Source organism: Mirounga leonina, unplaced genomic scaffold (assembly GCF_011800145.1).
Source record: "Mirounga leonina isolate KUSES-001 unplaced genomic scaffold, KU_Mleo_1.0 Mir_53, whole genome shotgun sequence".
In the NCBI taxonomy this organism is placed as follows: domain Eukaryota; kingdom Metazoa; phylum Chordata; class Mammalia; order Carnivora; family Phocidae; genus Mirounga; species Mirounga leonina.
The window spans coordinates 96,833,986-96,858,357 of NW_023270807.1; the positions used below are offsets into that span (position 1 = coordinate 96,833,986).

At 37.7% G+C, this 24,372-nt stretch overlaps 2 protein-coding genes across 4 annotated transcripts in view; both read left to right on the top strand.

The window, feature by feature from the left end:
* The window catches only part of GRM1 (glutamate metabotropic receptor 1), a 419,049-nt gene that overhangs the window by 214,253 nt on the left and 180,424 nt on the right, over positions 1 to 24,372 (top strand). The gene's annotated exons all lie outside the window — the stretch shown is intronic.
* Positions 22,938 to 23,485, top strand: LOC118001001 (40S ribosomal protein S24-like). Its single transcript, XM_034990936.1, has one exon. It carries the CDS (start codon positions 23,059 to 23,061, stop codon positions 23,401 to 23,403), a length of 345 nt encoding a protein of 114 aa, XP_034846827.1. The 5' UTR covers positions 22,938 to 23,058; the 3' UTR covers positions 23,404 to 23,485.

Genomic DNA, 24,372 nt, shown 5'->3' on the forward strand with positions numbered 1-24,372 from the left:
GCTCAATAATTCTTCTCTTCTCTCTAATGATCTGGATTCAATGTATATTTCTGCCCTTCCTCCAGAGTTAGAGAATATTATTGTTTTCTTATTCCAGCCACATAGTGTTGTTACCTGTGCCTTAAGTGTGTTGGTGTTTTCTTCATCCCTCCAGAGACTTATAGTTTTGTTCCATAGAAAAGATAAGGGAGAAGGATACAGGTAGGGCTTTGTGTTCTTCCTTCAGGGCTGCTGTTCCACTCCCCCAGGCCCTGTACTACAACAGTGACTTTCTCAAGACTCTGGTCCTACCCCCAATTATGGTAGCATCCAGTGAAGTTTGTGAAGAGTCTGACAGTCAATGCAGTTTACTGGTGTCTTTGCTTCCTGAGAGCCATATGCTGTCACAATAGCTCACATTCTACCTTTAGCAAGCTGGTAAATTTTAGTAGAATTACCCTCACTAACTTGTATAACTTTGGGTATCCAGCATCTGCCTCAGATAATCAAGAGCTAGTGTGCTGTTTCACCTTGGAGACATTTGTTTTTTCCTTAGATTTAAGGTTATTTGCTTGCTTTTTGACTCTGTTATCTTATAGATTTAAGAAACGTTGTGATTTTGCAGATTTTTCTATTTTTTTTTAAAGATTTTATTTATTTGAGAGAGAGAATGAGAGAGAGAGAGAGAGAGAGAGCACATGAGAGGGGGGAGGGTCAGAGGGAGAAGCAGACTCCCTGTTGAGCAGGGAGACCGATGCGGGACTCAATTCCGGGACTCCAGGATCATGACCTGAGCCAAAGGCAGTTGCTTAACCAACTGAGCCACCCAGGCGCCCAGATTTTTCTATTTTCTTAATATAAGGGGGAAGTGACACTGTTTTCAGCTTTCTGCATCCCAGGCAGAAGCCTGGAACTGCTGATGCTTATTTTTGAGAAATATAATCCTATTCCTTTGGAATCACCAGTGTACCTCACTGGAAGTTACTGATATTCAGAGAGTAAAGCCTAACTCTAATAATAAAACTCTTTAAGTCATACTTCATTATGCTTCAGTTTATATTGAGAAACAATATATTTTAGTTTGTTTTCCACATGTAAAGTATAATAACTTAAATATACTTTTTAGTACCACACTCCCCCCCTTCAGAGAGGCTGATATCTCAAATAAAGGGAGGACTGCCCCTCTCCACTTCCTGGCACATACGAATCAATGACACAGACATTCCTTTGTGAGTAGAATAATGGGGGTTGATTGCTGTCATGGTGAGCAAGCAAATGAGACTGGGCAGTGGCAATCTCTATATCCTCTCAGGCATGTGAAGCCACACTCTATGATAGGGTGATATAAAATTGGATGTCCAGGGTTGATGCATTTACCTTGTTTTACAAGGGAACAAGCTCAGACCATGTATTAAAGATTTATGTAGCCAGTTACACTGGGCACTAAACATATGTTCAAAAAACATTTGGAATAAATTATTTCTAATCTGACATTTTTACTTCCAGGTATGGATTGTTGCAATGACCTCAGCTTACAAATCACAGCTACTAACTAATGGACACTATGAGCCTGTGGCTTTATTGACACCCACCATTTTTTGTGTTCCATGTGTTTTTTTGCTGAAGCTTGCTGTGACAAGTTAGAGCCCATCTGTCTGCTCAGGAACAAGCAAAATGACAAACATAACATAGGAAACATTGTTCAGATATCCAAGATTGTTTTCTATCATTTGGTTTTACTAATATGCAAACATTTAGAACTGATAAATAAATGAAATACGGGGAGGACCTTGAAATTGGGATCATCTGCATGATGGCAACAATACTTTTATGTGGTCATTTGTTCGTATTCACATTTGTTATGCATCTTATATTTAAGTCACTACCTCTCCAAAAGGTTCCAATGCTGTGAAATAAATTAGCTGTCATATTTTATACCAGTAGGGAAGCAAAGGTGCTGCCTCTCTCTTTAGAGCTGGATTTTTACAAGAAGATGTGGACATGTGGACATGACTGGTATTTTATTTCCTGATCTAAAAAATTTTTTAAATTTTTTTAAAATTAAAAAAATCCACCCTTCACTATATATATTTTTTCTACTACAGTTACTGAGATATTATGGTAGAAAAATTTGTCTATGACTAGATGTTGATTTGTACCTTTTATATCCTTAATTATCACTACTAGGAGGTGGAACATTTTTTCTCTATGACTGCCCATTGCTTTTTTCGTAGTGTTAAAGCTTGGGAGATGCTCAGTATTTTTTTTTTATTAATTTAATTTAATTTTATTATGTTATGTTAGTCACCATACAGTACATCATTAATTTTTGAGGCTCTGTATTTTTTAAGGTAAATTTAACTGAAAGAATTAGGAATTTGATAAAATAACTTAATCAGAGGGAATATGCATCTGACACATTTTGTGCTCCTTCCCCAGCATACATCCTTGTCTCCCCCAACTTTTCACAAAATACCTTGCATGTATGTAGAGGGTTAAGCATAAAAAATGTGCTCAATTGAATTCGTGAAACCAGGTCAGCTGACTGTGGGATACTCTCCTAATGATGGCATTTGACTATGAGATTCTCCCTCAACCTTCTTACCTTTCTAAAAACTGCCTAACTTTGACTCTAAAGCATGCCTGAGCTAAAATATTGTGCAGTTCTTATACAAAAGATTTATAAATACCCACCATTATTGCTGTTATTAATATTCTCTTGTTTTAAAGAGGAAAGTACCAGCTCCTCTCATTTCAGAGCAAATAACACAACTGTAAAAGCTGTTGCCAAGCAACCTACATTCACAGCTCAGATGGGCTGAATTGTTTATATTCATATGTGGATAAAATTGACCCACTCCTTCTTTGAAAAAGATACATACGTAGTCTTTGAGATATTTCTACTAAGATTTTAGGGTGTGGGTCATGGCATTACTGTTCTGTAGGAGGTTCCAAAGCTAACACATCAGATGTATATATCTCTTTCACTACTCTTGCCAATTTACAGTATAGGTATCTGGTTTGGGGTGTGTTTCGCCATTAGATTGTGAGTTTTGGGAGGACAAGGATTGTTCTCCTCACACATAAAAGGATCTTATACATAGTTAGCATTCCATAAGTGTGTGATAAGAGATGTGTTAAAAATGATCTTATACAGTGTCTGTGCTATAGACACTTCCTGCGAAAAATTTTTTTGCTAGAACTTAGGAGAAGGAAACTCTTAGATTAAAGAATCAAGCAATATTAAATTATGATAAGCCAATACTAGAGCAATAAGTTTAAAAAAATACTAGAACTGCAACATTTTGGCATTAGAGGAAACTTATGGGACACTTATTCCAGTGGTCTCAACTTAGTTTCCTATTTGAAGTACACAGGAGCTTATAAACCTCACTGGTCTAGGTTGAAGATTTGAATTAGAGTTTTTTGGTTTTTTTAAAGTTCCCCAGTTGATTCAACTGTAGGATTGAGAACCACTAATATTGTCCAACAGTCTCATTCTATGGTGGAGAAAATTACCTCAGAAGAGTGAGAAGTGTGAGGTTGTAAAAAGAACACGAGCCCTGGAATCACCTGAAAACTACCAGCCAATGTGTGATTTCAGCCATCAGTTCCATTGTAAAATGGAGATAATAACATCTGTTTGTGGGACTTTTGCGGAGATTGAATGGGATGACATGTACAGTGCAGCTAGAGCCATACCTGGTGGGAGCCGGCAAAAATCGACCCTTCCCTTAACAATTTTATGAGTTGCAAACATAACATGAATAGAACCTTGATCTACTGATTGCCAGAGCCTTCAATACCAGGGAAAGTGGCAAGGATACCTTTAGCTCTGATGCTTTTACTGGAAAGGAGCAAGCATTAATCTATCTGTCAAGATCCCTGTAGGAGACACATGAAACATCCAGAAGGGTAAACAAAGATAATTTAATGAAGAAACTTTTTTCAAAGGTATGGTAAAGTGAAGGGAACCACCAAAGTACCATGAAGCAAGATAGGACCTGCCAGATCATGAGGTCAGAGTGGTCATTGGAACCTGGTATGGCCTGTGGCTGCAAGAAATAGGTCACCAGGAAGAAGCTGCACCCCAATTAAAGGAACAGAGCTAGTAATCAAACTGCAGCCTGGCAGGAAGAGAGCTAGGAATGGATCTCTCTCTCTTGCTACTCTCTGATTTTCTGCTGGCGATCACATTGGCTAAGACAGAGGACAAGGAAACCCAATTGATGCAATTCATAAAGGTCAGTCTCCTAGTGTGCAGAGCAGGGGACAAAAAAAAGGAGGAGGCTCTGACAGGGCAGCAGCACTGTGCTGGGTACTTTATGTGCATGATGTCTTTAAAGCTCATGTTGCTTTGGGGCTAATCCCATTGAACATAAATTGTCCGAAATTACTGACATTCTCTGTGGCACAGCTTTCAATGCCAGGAGTTCACATATATCCATACTATCTTTGTCCTGAAATAAACTTTCTCAGGCAGTAAAACCTAAGCTCCACAGCTGAATATGCATCCACTATAGAGGAGGCATAGCTTCCACTCTGGCAAATGGCTGGCTTTGTTGGAGTAGATTCGGTAGGGAAATCAGCATGCAAAGCCTGCTAGCCAGGGACACAGAATAACCAAAATTCACTCCTGCCTCAGCAGCTGCCTGCTTTTCCTGAGCCGTCTGTTCACCTCTTTGTTTTGTAATTTATCCAAAAAGAAAGAAGAACACCTGCTTCTCATTACAAGATTGAGATGTTTTGAGGGAAAAGAGGATCGTTCTTATGGACGAAAGATGCTATCTACTTAAATACAAAGTTGAGGCGGGAGCCATTCTATTGGCACTAATTTTAGTCAGCAAAGAGGACACCTAGAAGATAGCTGACATTTTATTTCTTTTAATAAACCTATTTTTGGGAATCACCTGGAGAATCAGAGGAAAATAAGCAGTCTTCTGCCTTTGAGGAGTTCACGGTCTTGTGGGAGGAATCATAAATGAAACCCTTCTTAAAAGGGAATAAGATTAGATAAAGGTTTTGGTATACCTTTAAAATTTGCTCTTATATGTATTAATCTAGTGATAGCTCACTATCTATATACTTATTTATCTACCTGTCTACTTAAATTTTGCTTATAAGCTGATCTATATAAGTTCTTTCAGTACTTCAAATGCATTGAATCCTGACCAGGAGTGCCTCTTGGCTCCTCTCCTACCTGACAAGGCCTTCCATTAGATTTCCAGGGTTCTCAAACCATTCACATCCATACCTTGGTTCTTTCTACAACCCCAGCTGATTCCCCATTGGCTTGAAGTCTTGTTCTGAATAATTTATCCCAGCTCAGTTTGTCATTTTTTTATTGTAAATTTCTCTGTATTAGCCCTACTCAGCATCCTCATTTTCATCGCCACCTGGCAGGGGAGAAATTTTATTCAGTAATTGTATAAAATACCTATTTTGGGGACCTACAGACAGTAAATGTTCTGTTGCTTTTTTCTCTTTGTTTAATGCTGGAAGGTGTGACTTGTTCAGTAAATGGGATATTAAGACCAAGAACCAGGGAAATCTTAGGCTTATGAATAAATTCTCAGCCAGATTTATGACAGTTTAAGGTAAGAAGTATCTCATAATAATATTGAGGGGGAATGAGGACCCCATAGTTAACATGACTATGAGCCAGAGGTGAAAAGGGATAGCATTCCTAGGAATAGTTTGAGCAAAGTTTCAGGGTCAGGCATGGGCACAGTGTGCTCAGGGGTACAGGAACACCACCATCCTGTCTGGGATAAAAAGTTCCTGATAAGATGGATTATGTCACCTACCATTTGTGGTGTGCCCACTGCATATCTGGAACTGTGCCAGTTCACTTACATGCTGGGAATGGCCAGCAATCCCTGTATGGATGGATGAAAGATTACTCCAAACTTTGCCAGAAAGAGAGGATAACTCAAGGGGGGTCAATGCTCAGAGACTAAGACACTTTGCTCTTCTTTGCTCCCGCTTTCATTGGTCCTTCAGGATATCCTTATCACTGTTTCTCAAGCACGTGATGTGTGACAAGGGGTCTTACTGAAACTGAGAGGATTTACGGGAAATATAAGATATGCTAATCTACGTGTTCTACTAAACATAGCCTAAGGGACATGCACACAGCTCTTAGATCACAGGGTGGCTGTTTAGGCTAAGAGAGCTTCAGGGAAGTTAACTCCCCATGGCATTCCTGTGGCAGAGTGGTCATGCAGCCCTGGCATTCCAAAGGCCCACTCCCTTCTCTGAAACCCTCCCTTGCCCTCAGTGGCCTCCATGTTACATTTTAGCAAGCCAGGTATTATGGCTGGTTTCATGCTCTACATTAACCCCAACAGTTATATTTACAACTTCCATTTTAGACTGAATGTTTGTGTTTTACCCTCCAAATTCTTATGTTAAAACTCTACCTCTGGCTCAGTTGGTTAAGAGTCTGCCTTTGGCTCGGGTCATGATCTTAGGGTCCTGGGATTGAGCCCTTTGTCAGGCTCCCTGCTCAGTGGGGCGTTTGCTTCTCCCTCTCCCTCTGCTCCTCCCTGCCCTGCTTGTTCTCTCTTTCTCTCAAATAAATAAAATCTTAAAACAAAAACAACCCCCCCCCACAAAAACCCTACCTCCCCACAAATGTAAGGGCCTCTGGAAGGTAATTAGGTAATGAGGGTGGAGGCTCCATGAATGGGATTAGTGCTCTTATAAAAGAGATACACCAGAGAGCTCCCTCATTCTCTTTCCACTTTGTGAGGATACAATGAAGAAGTGGCCATCTACAACCCAAAAGAAGGCCCTCTCTAGAACCCAACTATTCTGACACCCTGATCTCAGACTTTCAGTCTCTAGAACTCTGAGAAATAAATTTCTGTTGCTTGTAAGCCACCCAGTCTATGGTATTCTGTTATGACAGACTGAGCTAAGACAAGCTCGAATCTTCACGATACAGAAAATTCTGTTACACAGCTAGCAAGCCGTAGAGTCCTGTTAGGTACTAGCTTTGTCTGCCTATGATCTCTGCATGGCAGTATGCTGCCTTATTTTATAATATCAGATTGGTGAAGGAGGATCAGATGTCAGGGTTCCTTGAGAACCAGAAATAAAGAGTATGGGAAAGATCTGGTTGACATTAGAAGCAATTTTTATGTGCATCGTTTATAGAAGAATATTTTCTAAAATGATCATACTCCGCCTCCAAAGATTCTCAAGGCACTTAAGCATATTTCCGTTTTTTTGACTCTGCAAGTATTTTTTTTTATTCAAGTATTCACCCACCATTTCATTGGTGAAATAAAATGTGTTCAAGATATGGCTTGGCTAAAATATTTTAGAGATACTCTAAATAGGGAATAAGAATCTAGTTATGGCTATGGTCTGTAGCCTCAAGGAAGTTTCCAGGTACAATTCTAAAATGGTACTCTGTCCAGCCATTGGTTGAGGATAATGTCTGTTTTCCTAATGGAAACCATAAGGAAAACAGAATCCTATCTCTGGAATGTTCCTGTGTCTGCCTTGAGTAATTCTTTCAGGCCTGGTATAATTAGAGCACCTAAAATAAGGCAGAAAACTGGAGAATCTTTTGACTTAAATAATGTAATGCATGAACTATATTGTACCTTTTACCTAATAAACATTTATTCAGTAAATATCTATGTGTTTAGCAGAAGTAGCTAAACTTTAAGTACCTCAAATCTTTAAAAACCATTGTTACAAGTCAAAAGAACCCAAGAGGTCTTAGATCAGTTGGTGACAGTTAACCTTCCTTATATTTTAATTACTTATTGGCTATGTAGGTTTTTGAGGATTCAGACCAGTAGTGATAACTTTATTAAAAGTTCTAACCAACCAGTTTAGTAGTAGAACTTTTGGATCAAGCTCCTTCCTAGGTTAGAGATAGCTTATATTAGCAAATTTTTATTTCTTAACAACTCTTACTAGTTTTGGTTAGTGAGTTCTCATTTATTTATCCATTTTGGGAAATAGGAGCAGAACCAGAAATAGAGCCATTAGCCATGCATTCACTAATTGTTCTTCTGTGCTGTAGCCATACCTCTGGGTAGGTATCACCTATCACTGATAATTTAGAGCAGCTAATAATTGCAAATTTGATGACTGTGCCTGTTTTGCCACTTCTATCCCCAATTTGATTTGTTTGTTTTTTCCTAATTGATAGTTGCTGCCTTTATTATGAATTATTAACGGTAAGTTTTGTTGTTTGGTAAAATGATAAATTATTTTTTTGTTCTTAATGTTAATTGCAGTTCCTTGTGTCTCATTCATGCTTTAACATTTCCTAATGGGTACAAGTAAACAAACCATTGAAAACATAAATGTAGTTGTGTGGGAAGATAGTTTAAAATAAAGATCACAAATTCATTTATGTTTAGGGGCAGGAATGGTAATATAAATGTGCAAGAGTTAGGTATAATGCAGTAGGGAAAAGAGGAACTGTGGCCCCATCAAAAAACATTTTTAATGCTTTTCTTTATGAGCTGTTCAAATAAAACTGATCTCTGGGTGCAGTGGATTGTACGAAGCAAAACATTGGAAATGAAATTGATGCTTTCTAAAATTCAGGGTTTTTATAAATAAATATCTTGAAGAAATTGATATTCTCTAGCTTTAAAAATATTTGTCTTAGTTATTGTTTATTTATACTATTACCAAAAATGATGTAAAGATAGAAATAGGTGGTTTCTAAAGCCCAGAGAATATGACCAGATTTTATACAGATTGAGACAACTATAGCAAGATCATAGAAAGTGGTTAAATATTCAAAATCTCCATCTTTCTGTCACAAATGTATAGTGAGTGCATTCATTTTCCCAGAATACCTACATTTTATAGTCTTGAGATTAATGTTCATATGACAATTAGTCATTATAGTTAGAAGTAAAATATAATTGAAAAACCTATAAGGAACAAAATGCTTTTCTAATAGCTACAAGCCAAATATATAAATCTTACAAGATAGAACCTTCTTCTTCAGCTGTCTGATATTTATGGTCTTGGTGCCTTCAAAAGATGTGACTTGAAAATATTTACCTTAGCGATATAACAAGATGTAGTGTCCTTCTCATTGAATTGTGTTTTCATAGCTCAACTTCTCTTAATCTCCCAAAGTTCCTACTGTTAGAAACGTTTAGCTTCTGATGTTAACTTTTAATTTTAAACAAGGCTGAATTATGCTTATAATTTTTAAATTCTACAAATATTAGGGTCCACAACAACAAGAACAAATGAATAGGACAGTCTCTTTGTGCTTGGAATCTTATTCCATAACATTCCAGGAGAAAATTCTGTTATTAGGAAATATACTCTATCATTGGTGTATGGGCCAATTTGCCCTCAACAACTCCACGACATAGGGTTTGTACCTGCTGCTCAGGTGACTGTGCCAGAGCAGTTTGCTCTAGCTGAGAGCTGTAGCTTTGTTGACAGATTCTTTGGCTTGGAAAAGCAGTAGAATTCCTAGATAAGTCTCCTATGGAGGGGCAAGGCTCACCAGGAAGCTCACCATCCAGGTGAAGAAGATGACTCTATGAAATAGCTTTGGAAGGTGGAGCTGATAATCTGTGGGAGTCAGTCTATGGATGTACTCCTCAGCAAAGAAGAGATCCAAGGAATAATTAGGCTGAGAAACCAAGGGTTAAATATTGTTTATTAATAGCTATACCTAGAATACATTCCACAGATAGGTCCGTTTACCATGTTCTGTCACAGCCTGTGTTTTACACCTCTTATTTCTTGATAAATGCAACATCAAAAATGCCAGAACCATATTTTTTCACTTTGTATACTCAATACATGAAACATAATAGGTATTTCATATATGTTATCCTTTGATTAAACTGGACATATTAATAAAGACTGTTGGTTACAAGTTACAGAAACCAATTTGAACTAACTTAGGTGAAAATGATGAATTTATAATCAGTAAAGACCACATCTAGGTATAAGAAAACTAGCTAGTACCAGGCATATAAATGTCAATAGAGTATTTTCCCATCACTGCCCCTCTGCAAAATACTTCCCTCTCCCTGTGTGGACCAGCTTCCTCTTCTTCTTCAGCTCTCATGGTAGAATACATGTTTGTAAATAAGCACCTACATTTACATGATATAAGGTCAGTCTTCCAGTAAGAGGAAATACCTTTCTCAGCCCCAAGTCTAAATTCTCCAAGAAGAGAGGCTCTTTTTTATGGCTTTGGATCAATTGTCCCTTTATATCTGGCAAGGGTCTTGGGCCACCTGGCTGCCTGTAGCCCAGTAATTGCATGGATGGGGAAAGCAGGTTTTAGGAAAGGGTCAATGAAACATTTCTAAAGTAGGTGGCCTGTTTAGAAGAATCAGTGTTAAAGCAGCTTAAGAAATACATAAATATGTGTATATATTATTATATTATATATAATTTTGTCTACTATATACATTATATAATACTATACTGTATATAATATATATCAATTATAACATTTTATTATAGAAAATACATTTTATCATATATAATAATATATAATATGCATTTTATATATATATATGTGTATAATTAAATCAATGTACCTTTTAGAGACTCATCCTGCTCTTAGTAAAGCTGTACAAAGAGGAAAAGAACCATATGAGAGATTTCCCTAAGAATCTTTTGTTGGATGCTGGGTCTTAAGAATTGGGAAGGAAACAGATCCTCTGTTCTGGTGAAGCACTAGGTCTCCAGACAAGACCTGTTGCTTAATAAAGGTTTCCTTTTTTGCTCCCTCCCTCCCTCTCTCCCTTTTTCCCCCCTGCTTCTTATAGGGTTATCCATAGCAGTGTGGCTGCTTCCGTTTCTAAAAGGCCCTCTTGGTGAAAGAATGTAGGCCTCTTGAATGAAAAGAGTTGCAAAGATATGAGAAAAGCTAAGATAGGTAAATTGGATTGGTAATAAATATAATAGAGGGAGGCATATAAAGGATTCAATGTATTTATTTAAATTGTTTTAGATATTGAAGACTTTATATGCACATTTGCTATACTATGCAGGTATTTTGGTATCCCCAGAGTTTTCTACATATTTTTGACATATTTAACATTATGTTTGAGCTCTTATATTGTTCTAGACACTGTTCTAAGCATTTTACTTACTATCCCATTTAATTGACATAATAACTTGTAAGGTAGGTTGTTAGCCTCATGTAACAGAGAAGAAAACCGGGTCACAAAGGGGTTAAATAACTTGACGAACATCACGTGTGTGTGGTGAAGCCAGGACTGAACGCACTTGATTCCAGAGCTCACCTTAGTGTGCAGTCCATATAAACTTCATGTACCTTTTCTGTGCAGTAACAGTGGCATGACAAGTTATGTAGCTGATAAAGTTAAGGAACATATTACTGGAAATATTTTAGTAAGTGAGAACTATGACGTTATTATATAAAGGTGAGGAAAGGCATACCATAATTCCTGTGCTTTTTTTGGCTCTAAGGTGACAGATGGGACTATTTTAGGAAGACAAGTGTCTTCAAGAACTTTGGGGTTTCTAACATTTTACTTTTTAGTTCAGATGCAGTCATTTGATTAATGAAGTACTAATGTGAGTTTCCTTAATTTTCAGGCTTAAAAACAAGATCACTGGAAGAATATATGATAAGTTTAAGTAGCAACTACAGTAGACATTTAAATATCAGAAAATTGCCTACATTAAAACTGTAAACATATGTTGTGGAACTTCTGTCTTTTACCTTCTCACAATAGGGTATCTTAAATATCAAATCCACACCACCATCCCTTCTTTCTCCCACTCTACTTTTAATTGGCTGATGTCACTAAATCACCACTAAAGTAACTTCCAAATTAGTTTTCCAATACTCTTGCATAGTGCTTTTCTAACCTCAGAATCCTTTTATGTTTGTCCTTGCATTAATTTTATGTTCAGATGTTCACAAATGGACAGCCCTAGGGAAAGTAGATCATACACTATTCTCCTTTGAACTATTTGCGACCTAATATTCAAATATTAGGAGTGAAGGACAGACTTGCTATATATATCTGGCAGGTCTTAGTTGGGAACTACCTTAGGCCAAAATCAGCAGATGCTCTGTTTTCACAGTTGTTCATAAGCATCACATGAAAGTAAAGACACCTTGTCTGTCTAATCTGGTCTCAGCATTTGATTGGGGTATTTGGATGAGGGCAGAATTTGTGCAGAGTGAGCTTATAAATCAACTCGGATCATATCTCTTATCTATTTTGATCCCTTCCATGGCTTCCCATCTCATTCAAAGCTCATGCCCAAATCCTCCATGACCTGGTATCCTCTGACTGTATCTTTTAACCCTGATTCCAGTCACTCTTTTCTTGATTTTGCCCAGCACATTCCTACTGGCGCACCTTTGCATTTATAGTTCCCTCTCCCTGAAACGCTCTTCCTCAGACATTCCCAAGGCTCACACCTTCTCCTCCTTTATGTCCTAACTCAAATGCAGCTCAGTGAAACTTTCTCTAACTACCCTCATAGAAATGTCTCCCCCTACCCCTGATACTTTTCTTTTCTTTCCTAAGAAGTTATATCTACCTTACTTTTGATATATTTTACTTGCTTTTCTTACTGATTATTTTGTCTTGTGATTTTAGATATTTTTATCTGTTTTACTCAACTGGTATATCCTTGGAGTCTAGAATAGTACCTCAGTAAAATAATGGTTGAATAAATGATCAAGAACAGACTATATATACAAAACATAGAGATAATAAAGGAGAGTTTGATTAACTCTACAATGGTATTAGAAAATATTTGGGAAGACTTTCTAGAGGAGGTAACATCAAAACTGGGTTTTTATGGATTAACAGGATTTTTCCAGGAAGGCAGTTTAAGAGAGAGCATTCCACACAGTTAAAACAACATGTGTAATGGGACAGATATAAGACCACATATAATGTGTTTGGAAAACTCCAAGCTTTAAAATATTGATCAATATTAATATGTATTAAAATAAAGATATTATAATTTTTTCTTTAAATAATAGAAAGCCCATGAGGCGTTTCAAGCATGAATGATAGAGAATCATGCTTTGCTCTGGCAGCAATGGAAAACATGGATTTGAGGAAACTGAGGCTTGACTTAAGAATACAAGTTAAAAGCCTTAGCTATAATGCAAGCTAAGAAGATGAGAGACTGTGCTATAGGGTGTATGTGGAGGGGTGGTAACAAAAAGAATTAACAGGAATAAATGATTGAGGGTGTGTGTATGTGTGTGTGTGTGTGTGTGTGTTTGGGGAGGAGATTTAGAGGAATGGAAGAGCTGATTTTATAATGAAAAATAGTGTTGTTCAGCTGAATTATCCAGTCTATCTCTTATTTGTTGACACTGATGCATTTCTTAGGATAATTTCTGAGCTATTCACCTTCATTTGATAGAACTTGAGAGTTCCAGAACTCTGGTTTATTGCTAATGGGATGCAACTGATAGGATAATAGACCTTTCTTTCTTAAAATCAATGGAAATATCAGCAAAGCAGTCTAAGCTATATTTTCTCTCAACATGCATAATCTTAAAACTTTCTGTAAGATCTCAAGACTGCTGAACTTTATTTTGAAGTTAATGGAAAACTATTGATTTTGATTCACTCAAATAAAATAAAAACTATTTTCTGACAAATCTGTATAAAATTATTATGCATATGAAATATATCACTGTTTGCTATTTCCAGCTCAGTATGCATTATTTAATAGAAAGAGGATAAACTTTAAGTCACAGTGACCTGATCTGAATATCATACCTGCAAGATGACCTTTGGCAAAATTACTGGATCACCATGAATCTTACTTTTCTCATTAGTAAAATAAAAATAATACCTACATCATAGGATAGTTTTGAAGTTTAAATGAGCCAATTAGAATAACAAAAATTGATTCCAGCTAATGAGCAAAAAGGATTTATCAGAGGGAAGTCAGGACTTAAAATATTGACAAGAAGCTAAAGAATGGGCAGCAATCAGCAGAAACTATGGCAACAGGAACCACAGAAATGGTTTCCTAACCTAAACAGGTCTGGATGCCACCGCTAGAAAGGGTGTGTGCCAACTATTTACATTTTTCATCCTTGTATCACCTGCTCAGGACTCTAAGTCTCAGGAAGGAGTGTCCTTTTGGCTGATTTGGCTTCTCTCAGCTTCCATACCAGGAAGCTGATCTAGGAATTTCTATCTCAAGACCTCAAAAGGAAATTTGGATGCTGGGAAAAGTAGAATGAATAATTGCTAGCCAAAAACATTAAACTAATGACTTTGGAACTGTTTTGACCATTATCCACAGGGAAAAAAAAAAAATTTACATCATGACCTGGGGTTCACAGATAGATATGTATGTGTGTATTTATATATAACCAAGACAAAAGTTTCTCTAAACTGAACTTTTTCTTAGCATATGTGTTGTACTCAGTTTCATTTTATTTTATTCTATTTCACTTTTTAAAAGCCTGGTTCATGGGCCATCATGTTGATTTCATGACTTATGAATGGGTTCCAATACACAGGCTGAAAGCATTTTATTACACTACATATAGTATCAGCAAGTTGTAGGCACTTTGTAAATGTCAAGTTCTCTTGTACCACCTTTCCCCCTTCATTCTCCCTCCCACTTTCCCATCAAATAAAATTGCAGACAGTGGCTAAATACCCAAGACACCTGAAGTCTCTTTCATTTTACTGACCTAGAGACATAGTGTTAATCATATTTTTCTAAACAATGGAGTTTATTAAAAAATTAGGATGTTTAAGAGAAACATTATAAAGAAAAACAGTACTGAAGCAGTAGTAAAATGAAGAGAATAAGGTGTGATTTAAGCCTTAGGATTTCCTTTTTGAAATAGCATAGAATAATTTTCTGTTCCACACATACAGCATCTGTTGCTGTTCTCTGGTATAAGACTTGGAAGATTAAGCACACCTTTTCTCAGTTTTCCCTGTATTGAAAGAGCCATTTGGCCTTTTCTCAGCACAAAAATATATTTTGATCTAAAATATTGGGTTTGTTGTTTGGATTGTTTAATGGCATGAATTAGTAAAATAATGGATTCAATTCTTTATTTCATTTGTGTGTGTGTGTGTGTGTGTGTGTGTGTGTGTGTGTGTGTGTGTGTGTGTGTGGTCATTTAGCCACCAAAGCATTAAGCTCATAATAGGTTTGGCCAAAAGGACTTGAATCTGTTCATATGCTTCAAACACAAGAAAAATCATAGGTTTAAAGTATTATGAATTGCTTTTTGGTCACTATATATTATTTAAACCATGTCAAAAAAGCTTCCACCATGCATCCACACTAACATGCCTCAGCTGGTTGTCACTTCTCAGCAATCTTTTGTTTATTGTTTATTGATTCCCTATCCCATTTCCAAGGAGAACTATGGCAATTCCCCCTAGATGCAAGCCTTCAGCACTCAATCTATCCTTGTCAAACCCTGAGTGATTTCTCTAATTTGTGTTTGAGGTGTACCTAGTTGAAACTCCTCTATTTTTCTGTCTTCAAAGAACTCTCTGTCTCTCCACCAGTGACGCCTCTGATTTTAAGGTATATTGTTTCTCAATCTCATTTCTTCTTGCCTCTTTTGGAACCTAAGCCCCTATGTTTGTTCCCTCTCATTTGCATCTTCAAATTGTCCTTCTCCACCAGAAGTGTCTTCTCTTCTTATAAACATTCTTAGATATCACAACAAACTACCGGAAACATCTTTGCTCAACTTTCCAATTCTCATAAGCTGTCATACTGTAACTCTCCTGTCCTTCAAATGCTACATTTCTTGAAAATATACTCTTGTTGCTTCCACTTCTTTATATTTATTCTTTCCTGTGTCTCTAACCAAGCTTTCACCCCATCAGTCTACTAAAACTGTTCTGAGTCTTCATGATAAGACTATGCAGGAGGTATTTTTTTCAGTTGGTTTCCCTTGCAAAGCTCTATTCTAGTTCCTTGACTCCTTCCCAGTTCTTTGTCCCCAAGCTGTACCCTGAGGAATAAGCATTTTCTTTTTTTTTTTTTAAAGATTTTATTTTTTTATTTGACAGAGAGAGACACAGCGAGAGAGGGAACACAAGCAGGGGGAGTGGGAGAGGGAGAAGCAGGCTCCACGCAGAGCAGGGAGCCCGATGCGGGACTCGATCCCAGGACCCTGGGATCATGACCTGAGCCGAAGGCAGTCGCTTAACTGACTGAGCCACCCAGGCACCCGGAATAAGCATTTTCTAGAGCCCTCTCCTGACATCTCTTGGGGTGGCAGTTGGGGAGAGGATTGTGGACCCTAGGGCTTTAGGTTTGGGGTCTGCCACTATGAGCTGTGCCATCTTGCCCAATTTACTTATCTTTTTCAACCGTGTAAGATGGAAATAATAACAACACCTATATCCAAGGGTTTCTTGAGTATTAGATGAGACAATGTCAGTAAAGTGCTTAGGGAGTTTTTGCAGGTAGTAAATGTCAGTTATCATTTTTCCCCCAAGAAAATAGAAACCCTTCTGTTGGGGATGGGGGAACACTTTGCCAGCTTCCCATAGAGAGAGGTCCTCCATGATACCACTCTAGACCTCTGTCTGGCTCTTCACTCTCTCTTCCCCTGGTGTGTTGGGGAAAGGGCCTGGCATTTGGTTTAACCCCTTCCTCTTCTTTCCTCTCTGCTTTCCTCCTTTACACCCAAAATTTTATAGGGCAGTTTGCAGTGGCTAAGTATATAATATGCTAAGATTCCATGTTAGGAAGTCTATTGTTGCTACATCCCTAAGCCATGGCCTTCAATATTTTTATACTTGTCTGCCATCTCCTCTATCAATTTCAGTTGATCCAGAGGTTGGCCAGAGAAAAGAGAGTGCCAACTCATTGGGCGCCCTCAAACTTCAATACGTATTGTTTCTTTTTGTCTATTACATTTGATTCTAAATTCCAACCTTTCCCTGCTGTAATCCATCCTACGTACTACTGCCTATATTCTTCCTAATAAAAAGCTCTTATGGTGTCCTCTCTTTTACAACAAATACAATTGCTCCATTATTTATAAACTTGTGTGTGGGTTTCCCTGAAATATTCATGGTCCTCCACAGCATGGTCTGATTCTCCCACTGCTGCTTTTGTGTTACTTAGTGCTCCATATGAACTAGACTTTTCCCTGAACAGCACATAAATTTCTGCCTCTGTGCCTTGGCTTATGCTGTTTCTTCGACCTAGAATAGTGTCTGATCTTTATTTTTTTAAATTCTGGTAATATTCTGAGACCACCTCCAGTGTCATCTTTTTAGTAAATACTTTCTTGATCCCCCAGTCTGATACAACTTATTCCTTTTTTTATATGTATTTTTTCAACTCTCTTATGGCATATTCTCCTAATTTTAAAATTTATAATGAGGCTATTTTACTTTCCCTTGTACAATAAGATCATAACCTGTTTAAGGGCAGAAGCTACAGCCTCTGCTTTTTAAACTCTGTAGTTTCTATTGAGTATTAAGCATGTAATCTTAATCTTAAGGGATCCTGTAGTTAGTAAGTGCTCAATAAATATTTTGTGATTTAAATTGAAATTAATATATAATACAGGATGCCCATTGGACACATTTTCTACCTATCTGTTCTTTTGTTAAAATAATAAGGTTTTTTTCCAAGAAGATAACTGTGATTTTAGCTGCCGTAATAAGCCATTTCTTAACTGAAGGGCACAGTGGTTACAGTTGTCTGCATAATTTTCTTGAAGTTTCCAGGCTGAAAAAGTTCATTAAGGTCTTAAAACTTACAGTTGAATTAAAGGCAAAAGGTAGCATTGGAACGCTGGTTTGACAGCAGGTGGTTACTATTGCAGCAGTGAGATTCATGCAAAATTTTCATTGAAAATGAGTCCCTAAACACTCAAAGGATGCCCTTGCTGCTTATTTTCTTTAATTCATTCCATAAAATATTTTTCATGGAATAATAAACACAAGGTTTTCAGCTAGGCATAATAGATATTCAACACCTAATTTAGAAAGGCCATAATATCAGAGATGTGCAGCCTGTTACACTTGAGAAAGCTTTTTGTGGAACTTTGCTTTCTCCATCATAAATGTATTATTTCTGTTTTCTGTCACCCTTTCCTTCTTTCCCTTATCTCAGTTCCCTTCTTCCCTTTTGTTTATAAGTCCTTTTTTTTTTTTTAAGATTTATTTATTTATTTGAGAGAGAGGGAGACAGAGACAGAAAGAATGGGGGGAGGGGCAGAGGGAGCAAATCTTCAAGAATCGCTGAGCAGGGAGCCATACACGGGGCTCTATCTCACAATCCATGAGATCATGACCTGAGCTGAAACCAAGAGTCGGACCTTAACTGACTGAGGCACCCAGGGGCCCCTGTTTATAAGTCCTTTTAAAAAATATCCTGCACTCTTTTTTTTCCTACAAATTTTATTTTATTCTTGACTTATCTACCCGTGGGTTTGTTCTACCAGATTGACTTCAGAGAGGTCCCTGGAACCAAAGAGCCTACAAGGAGACCTCACTACATGCAAGACAGGAGTAAAATCCATGAGAGAAGGTGTCATACCTCCCACATTTGGTATTGATCCCAACATCATATTCTGCATTGAAATAGTAGATATAGTTGCTGAATGAATAAATTAACAATAATTCTAATACACGAAGGAGGCCTCCATCACATCTAGGATAATAAAGGCTTCTTGCTGTACCCTGGCTGTACCTTGAGAACTGATGAAGATTTTTGTGTCCAAGCTCTCACCAGCTGTCTGCCCAGCAAAGTTGTGCTGATCTCATTACCCAGGAGCCGAGAACTTGGGGCCCCACTCCTCAGTGAGCTCTCAGAGAAAAGCAGGCAATCACTCCTGTCTCCCTGGTCTCCAGCCTCACTCCGTGCTCACCCGGCCTGTGACTGAGCATTTCTATCTCTGGCACATGACCCTGTTTGGAGTCTCCAAGCCCAGCAGATTCCTGTGGTGCACTCCCACGCTGCTCCTCCCGGGGCAGCTTGTTGGGTCCCTGCTGGACGAGTGGTGGCCTGACTATGCTGCCGATCACGGTTTATGGCAACCCCGAGCTGAGAGCCCACTCCTCAGCTCCATCTCTGCAGCCAGCTTCCCCGCTCCATACCTGGGAGCTCTGCCACACTCAGGCACCCCTGGTCTTTCTGTGACCCCGAGGGTCCTGAGACCACACTGTCCCAGCAAGTGTTCCACCCCCCGTCACTGGAGTGACGTCCCTCAGCGGAGCAGACTTCTAAAAGTTCCAATTTTGTGCTCTGCTGCTCTGTCACTTGCTGGTAGCTGGCTGACAGAGGCTCCCTCCCCCCACGGTCTATCTTCCTGAATATCACCTCGGATTCACTTCTCCACCTGTCCTACCTTCCAGAAAGTGGTCGCTTTTCTGTTCAGAGAGTTGCTGCTATTCTTTTCTTCGATCTCCTGTTGAGTTCGTAGGTGTTCAGAATGCCCTATCTAGCTGAATTCCTGGGACCAGACGAAATTTAGGTCTCCTACTCTGCTGCCATTTTGCTCCTCTGCAAGTGTCTTTTTAAGTAGTCATAGAACTTCTCCTCCATATGCATTTGACAACTTACCAGTAAATGTCTTAGGAAATATCAGAGCAGAAGTATTGGTAGTGGTACATGGCATCCCAGTAGGTGTATTTCCAGCAAGTAAATGTTGCTCCCCTCCAGACCCTTTTTATGCTGTCCTATTTTTTTTTTCCTATTATGCAGTAGCACTATTTGAAATTATCTTATTCATGTAGATAATTATTATCTGCTTCCAGCACTAACATGTAAGTTCTGTTAGTCTAGCTTGTTCACCTCTGTATTCCCTAGTACCTAGGGCATTACCTGGCATGGAGTAAAACTCTGTAAATATTTGTTGAATGATAAATTGAGGAAAATGGATGGAGTTTGGAATACTTCTGTCTTCATACATGTTATGGAGCATACTCTATCTCTTCAAACAATCAGACAACCAGAGAGAGGTGATAAGAGAAAAGCTCTAACTCAACAGAACCATGCTTGAGAATCTGTGCATGCTGGTTCACAGTCCAGCTGGATGCTTGATGAGACATTCTTAGCAATCCATGGGACCAAGCCATACATCTTGTCCATTAGCAAAACTGAGCCTGCATAGAGCACTTATTTTTGAAAATAGCATCTAATTAGAAAATAAGTTTAGAAAATTTCTTGACATCCTTGATAGGATAAACAAGACATGGTCTTCATGAAACAAGGACAGACAGCCAAAAGATGAGAACACGAGGCAGACAGAGATTGAGTAAGGAAGGACTAAAAAAAATGGAATAGCAAAAGTAGATTAAAATCTGTGCTAAAGAATTAAATTGATACTGTGGATAATTAAATGATGATGCATATGCTGAAGATATGGATGTTTAACATGTACTGAGCACTGTATGTTTCAGAATATGTGCTAAGCCCTATGCATATGCCATTGGCTCCCCATCTTCCTAATCATAGCTGCACACTAGGATTAACTAAAGAAAAATTTTTAAATATTAGCACTTTAACCCACACCCATATTCTGATTTAATTGGTCTAGAGTGGGACTTAGGCAGTTCCACATCACTGCACAACTCCAGCAGTCACTACCAGCAGAGAATAGAATGTCTCATGAATTGTGCAGTGTCATAGCCCTAAGGCTAGCCATCTTTATTATTATTACTACTATTAAATTTCACAAGTGATTCGAATAAAAAAGCCAGTATTGAAAACTATCAGCATATGTGATTTCATTTAATCTCATTTTGGGGGGATAGGCTTAAGATGGTCTCCCAAAATACAGAGAGAAAAGCAAATAAATAAAAGTAATGAGAAAACAATCTATAGATATGGGAAAAAATAGGAAAGAAATGCAAACTAAGAATTATAGGCATTCTAATGAGAGAGGCCAGGGCTGTTAGAACAGAAGTAATTATTTACAACATAATTGAAAAAGGTCTTCAGTTACAAAGAAAGGACTTAATTAAGGGTATGCCATACTTAAGATAAAATTAATAAAAAAAGAGGCATTTAGACACATCCTTGTAATATTTATGAACTTCAAAAGTATAAAATATTCTTATGAATCAACAAGCCAGGATCAGAAAAGAAAACAGAAACAAACAAACAAACAAACAAACAAAAAACTGGCCACAAAGGTATAAACTTGGGCTACCTTCAGATTTTTATGATAGAAGAAAATTTTAAAATGTTCATAGAATTTTGAGGAAAATAGTATGTTATCTGTGACCAGCCAAGATGGTGCCCTCAGGTGAAGGCAAGAGATAAACATTTTCATTTAAGATCTTAAGAACCTGCTGAAAAATTATACAAATATATTCTCCATCTGACTAGATTTTATAGTCATTAGATTTTTATCTCACAGCATAAACCAAATACATTTTAGCCAGATTAAACCATATGTGTGTGCCTGTATCTATTTATAGTTTACATTATATGTATTATATTAACAGTATACTGAAAGATAATATAAATAAATATTTCAAGGTAATGACATGAATCAAAAAGGAAAGTATTTATAGAACTGGCTCTTTAAGGCAACCCACAGAATGGGAGAAGATATTTGCAAATGACACTACAGATAAAGGGCTGGTATCCGAGATCTATAAAGAACCTCTCAAACTCAACACCCAAAAAACAAATCAAGTCAAAAAGTGGGCAGAAGATATGAAAAGACACTTTTCTGAAGAAGACATACAAATGGCTAACAGACACATGAAAAAATGTTCATCATCATTAGCCATTGGGGAAATCCAAATCAAAACCGCATTGAGATACCACCTTACACCAGTTACAATGGCAAAAATGAACAGGGAAAGAAACAACAAATGTTGGAGAGGTTGTGGAGAAAGGGGAACCCTCTTGCACTGTTGGTGGGAATGCAAGTTGGTATAGCCACTTTGGAAAACAGTGTGGAGGTGCCTCAAAAATTTAAAAATAGAGCTACCCTATGAGCAATTGCACTACTGGGTATTTACCCCAAAGACACAGATGTAGTGAAAAGAAGGGCCATATGCACCCCAATGTTCATAGCAGCAATGTCTGCAATAGCCAAACTGTGGAAAGAGCTGAGATGCCCTTCAACAGATGAATGGATAAAGAAGATGTGGTCCATATATACAATGGAATATTACTCAGCCATCGGAAAGGGTGAATACCCAACTTTTACATCAACATGGATGGGACTGGAAGAGATTATGCTAAGTGAAATAAGTCAAGCAGAGAAAGTCCATTATCATATGGTTTCACTTATTTGTGGAACATAAGGAATAGCATGGAGGACATTAGGAGAAGGAAGGGAAAAATGAAGGCGAGGGGAATTGGAGGGAGGGGATGAACCATGAGAGACTATGGACTCTGAGAAACAAACAGGGTTTTTAGAGGGGAGAGGGGAGGGGGGATTGGTTAGCCCAGTGATGGGTATTAAGGAGGGCACGTACTGCATGGAGCACTGGGTGTTATACGAAAACAGTGGATCGTAGATCACCACATCAAAAACCAGTGATGTATGGTGACTAACATAACATAATAAAATTAAAAAAAAAAAAAACTGGCTCTTTAAACATCTTTTGCCTACAGAAATCATGATAGACCAAATTTTATGTTTTCATTTTTAATTTTTTTAGCACAAACACATTTATTTACTAACTAAAGGGATGATTGTTATTAAATCAACACTTTGAAATAGTTGCATGTAAAATGTGTTAAAGGTAATTGAATACAGTAATAATTAAAAAAAGGCAATATAGAAATTTGCTCATCAAATTGAGCTTGTCCATCCTCACAGCTAATTCCTGTCTAAAATGATGATGGAATTTTTACTCTACTTTTTTCAAAGACCCAAGTACAGGTGACATTGTTCATGATGCATTCCACCACTAATTTTCTATCTTGCAATTTTTTTGTTACTGTGTTTTCCTTTCCATCCCTTTCCTGATATTGAACCAATGTGCTATTTGTGAAGTTGTAGACGTCTGAGTTTTTCTGCCATCTGCTGTAGTTTCTTCAAACTTCTCTCCCAGATTACATGAAAACTGTGTTGTTTTCAAAGAGTTCTCAGTTTTTTTGGTGAGGCTTTTCCCATCAGAAGAGATGGATACAGGCTCGGCCACCATTATGAGCAACACAGTAACTATCTCGACCAGGAAGTTCATGACTAACCGACTACTTCAGCAGAAAGAGATGGTCATTGATGTTCTTCACCCAGGAAAGGCAACAGTACCTAAGACAGAAATTCGGGAAAAACTAGCCAAAATGTACAAGACCACACCAGATGTCATATTTGTGTTGGGATTCAGAACCCATTTTGGTGGTAGCAAGACAACTGGCTTTGGCATGATTTATGATTCCTTGGATTATGCAAAGAAAAATGAACCCAAACACAGACTTGCAAGACATGACCTGTATGAGAAGAAAAAGGCATCAAGAAAACAGTGAAAGGAATGCAAGAACAGAAAGAAGAAAGTCAGGGGGACTGCAAAAGCCAATGTTGGTGCTGGCAAAAAGTGAGCTGGAGATTGGACAATAGAAGGAGTAAAGATGCTGCAGTGGCTTTATCTGTGGTGGTTGTGCAGATTTTTCATGAGAGGATTAATAAACTAAGAATGTTAAAAAAAAGAAGAAGAAGAAGAGATGGATATAATCTGGTTTGGCCATTGCACCTACTTTTCACAGAGCCATTCCTATTCCTACTTCCTTCATGTATTCGTCAGAGCCTTTGTTCTTCACTAAGTGCCATCTTCCTACCCGCTGCTGAATGGTGACCATGGTGGGTGTGGGTGGGGTGATAGACCAAATTTTAAAGAAAACAATAAACTAGGAATATATTCTCAACATATATAAGAGACTCTATATGTATACATACATATATACACAAACATATATGTATATGGGTATACATACACACACACTGTAATGTGACAAATATGAAACAGATATGAAACAGATAAGGGCAAATGACATAAACAGATAATTGCCAAATAGAAATTATTTTTTGAGTGAATGTGTAAGCAAAAGTTTTATTTACTTTTTTCCAGATTTGGTGAGATATAACTCAACATATATCACTGTATAAATTTAAGGGGTACAGCATGTTGATTTGATACACTAATATATTGTGAAATGATTACAACAATACGGTTAGTTAATACCTCTGTCACCTCACATAATTACCATTTCTTTCTTTCAAGTAAATAATACAATATTGTTAAGTATAATCACTGTGCTGTACACTAGAGTCCCAGAACATATTCATCTTATAACTGAAAGTTTGTACCCTTTAACCAACATCTCCCCATTTCCCCACACCCAAGTCTCTGGGAACTACTCTTCCACTTTCTGTTTCTATGAGTTTGGCTTTTTTTTTTTTTAAGATTCCACATATAAATGAGATCATACAATATTTGT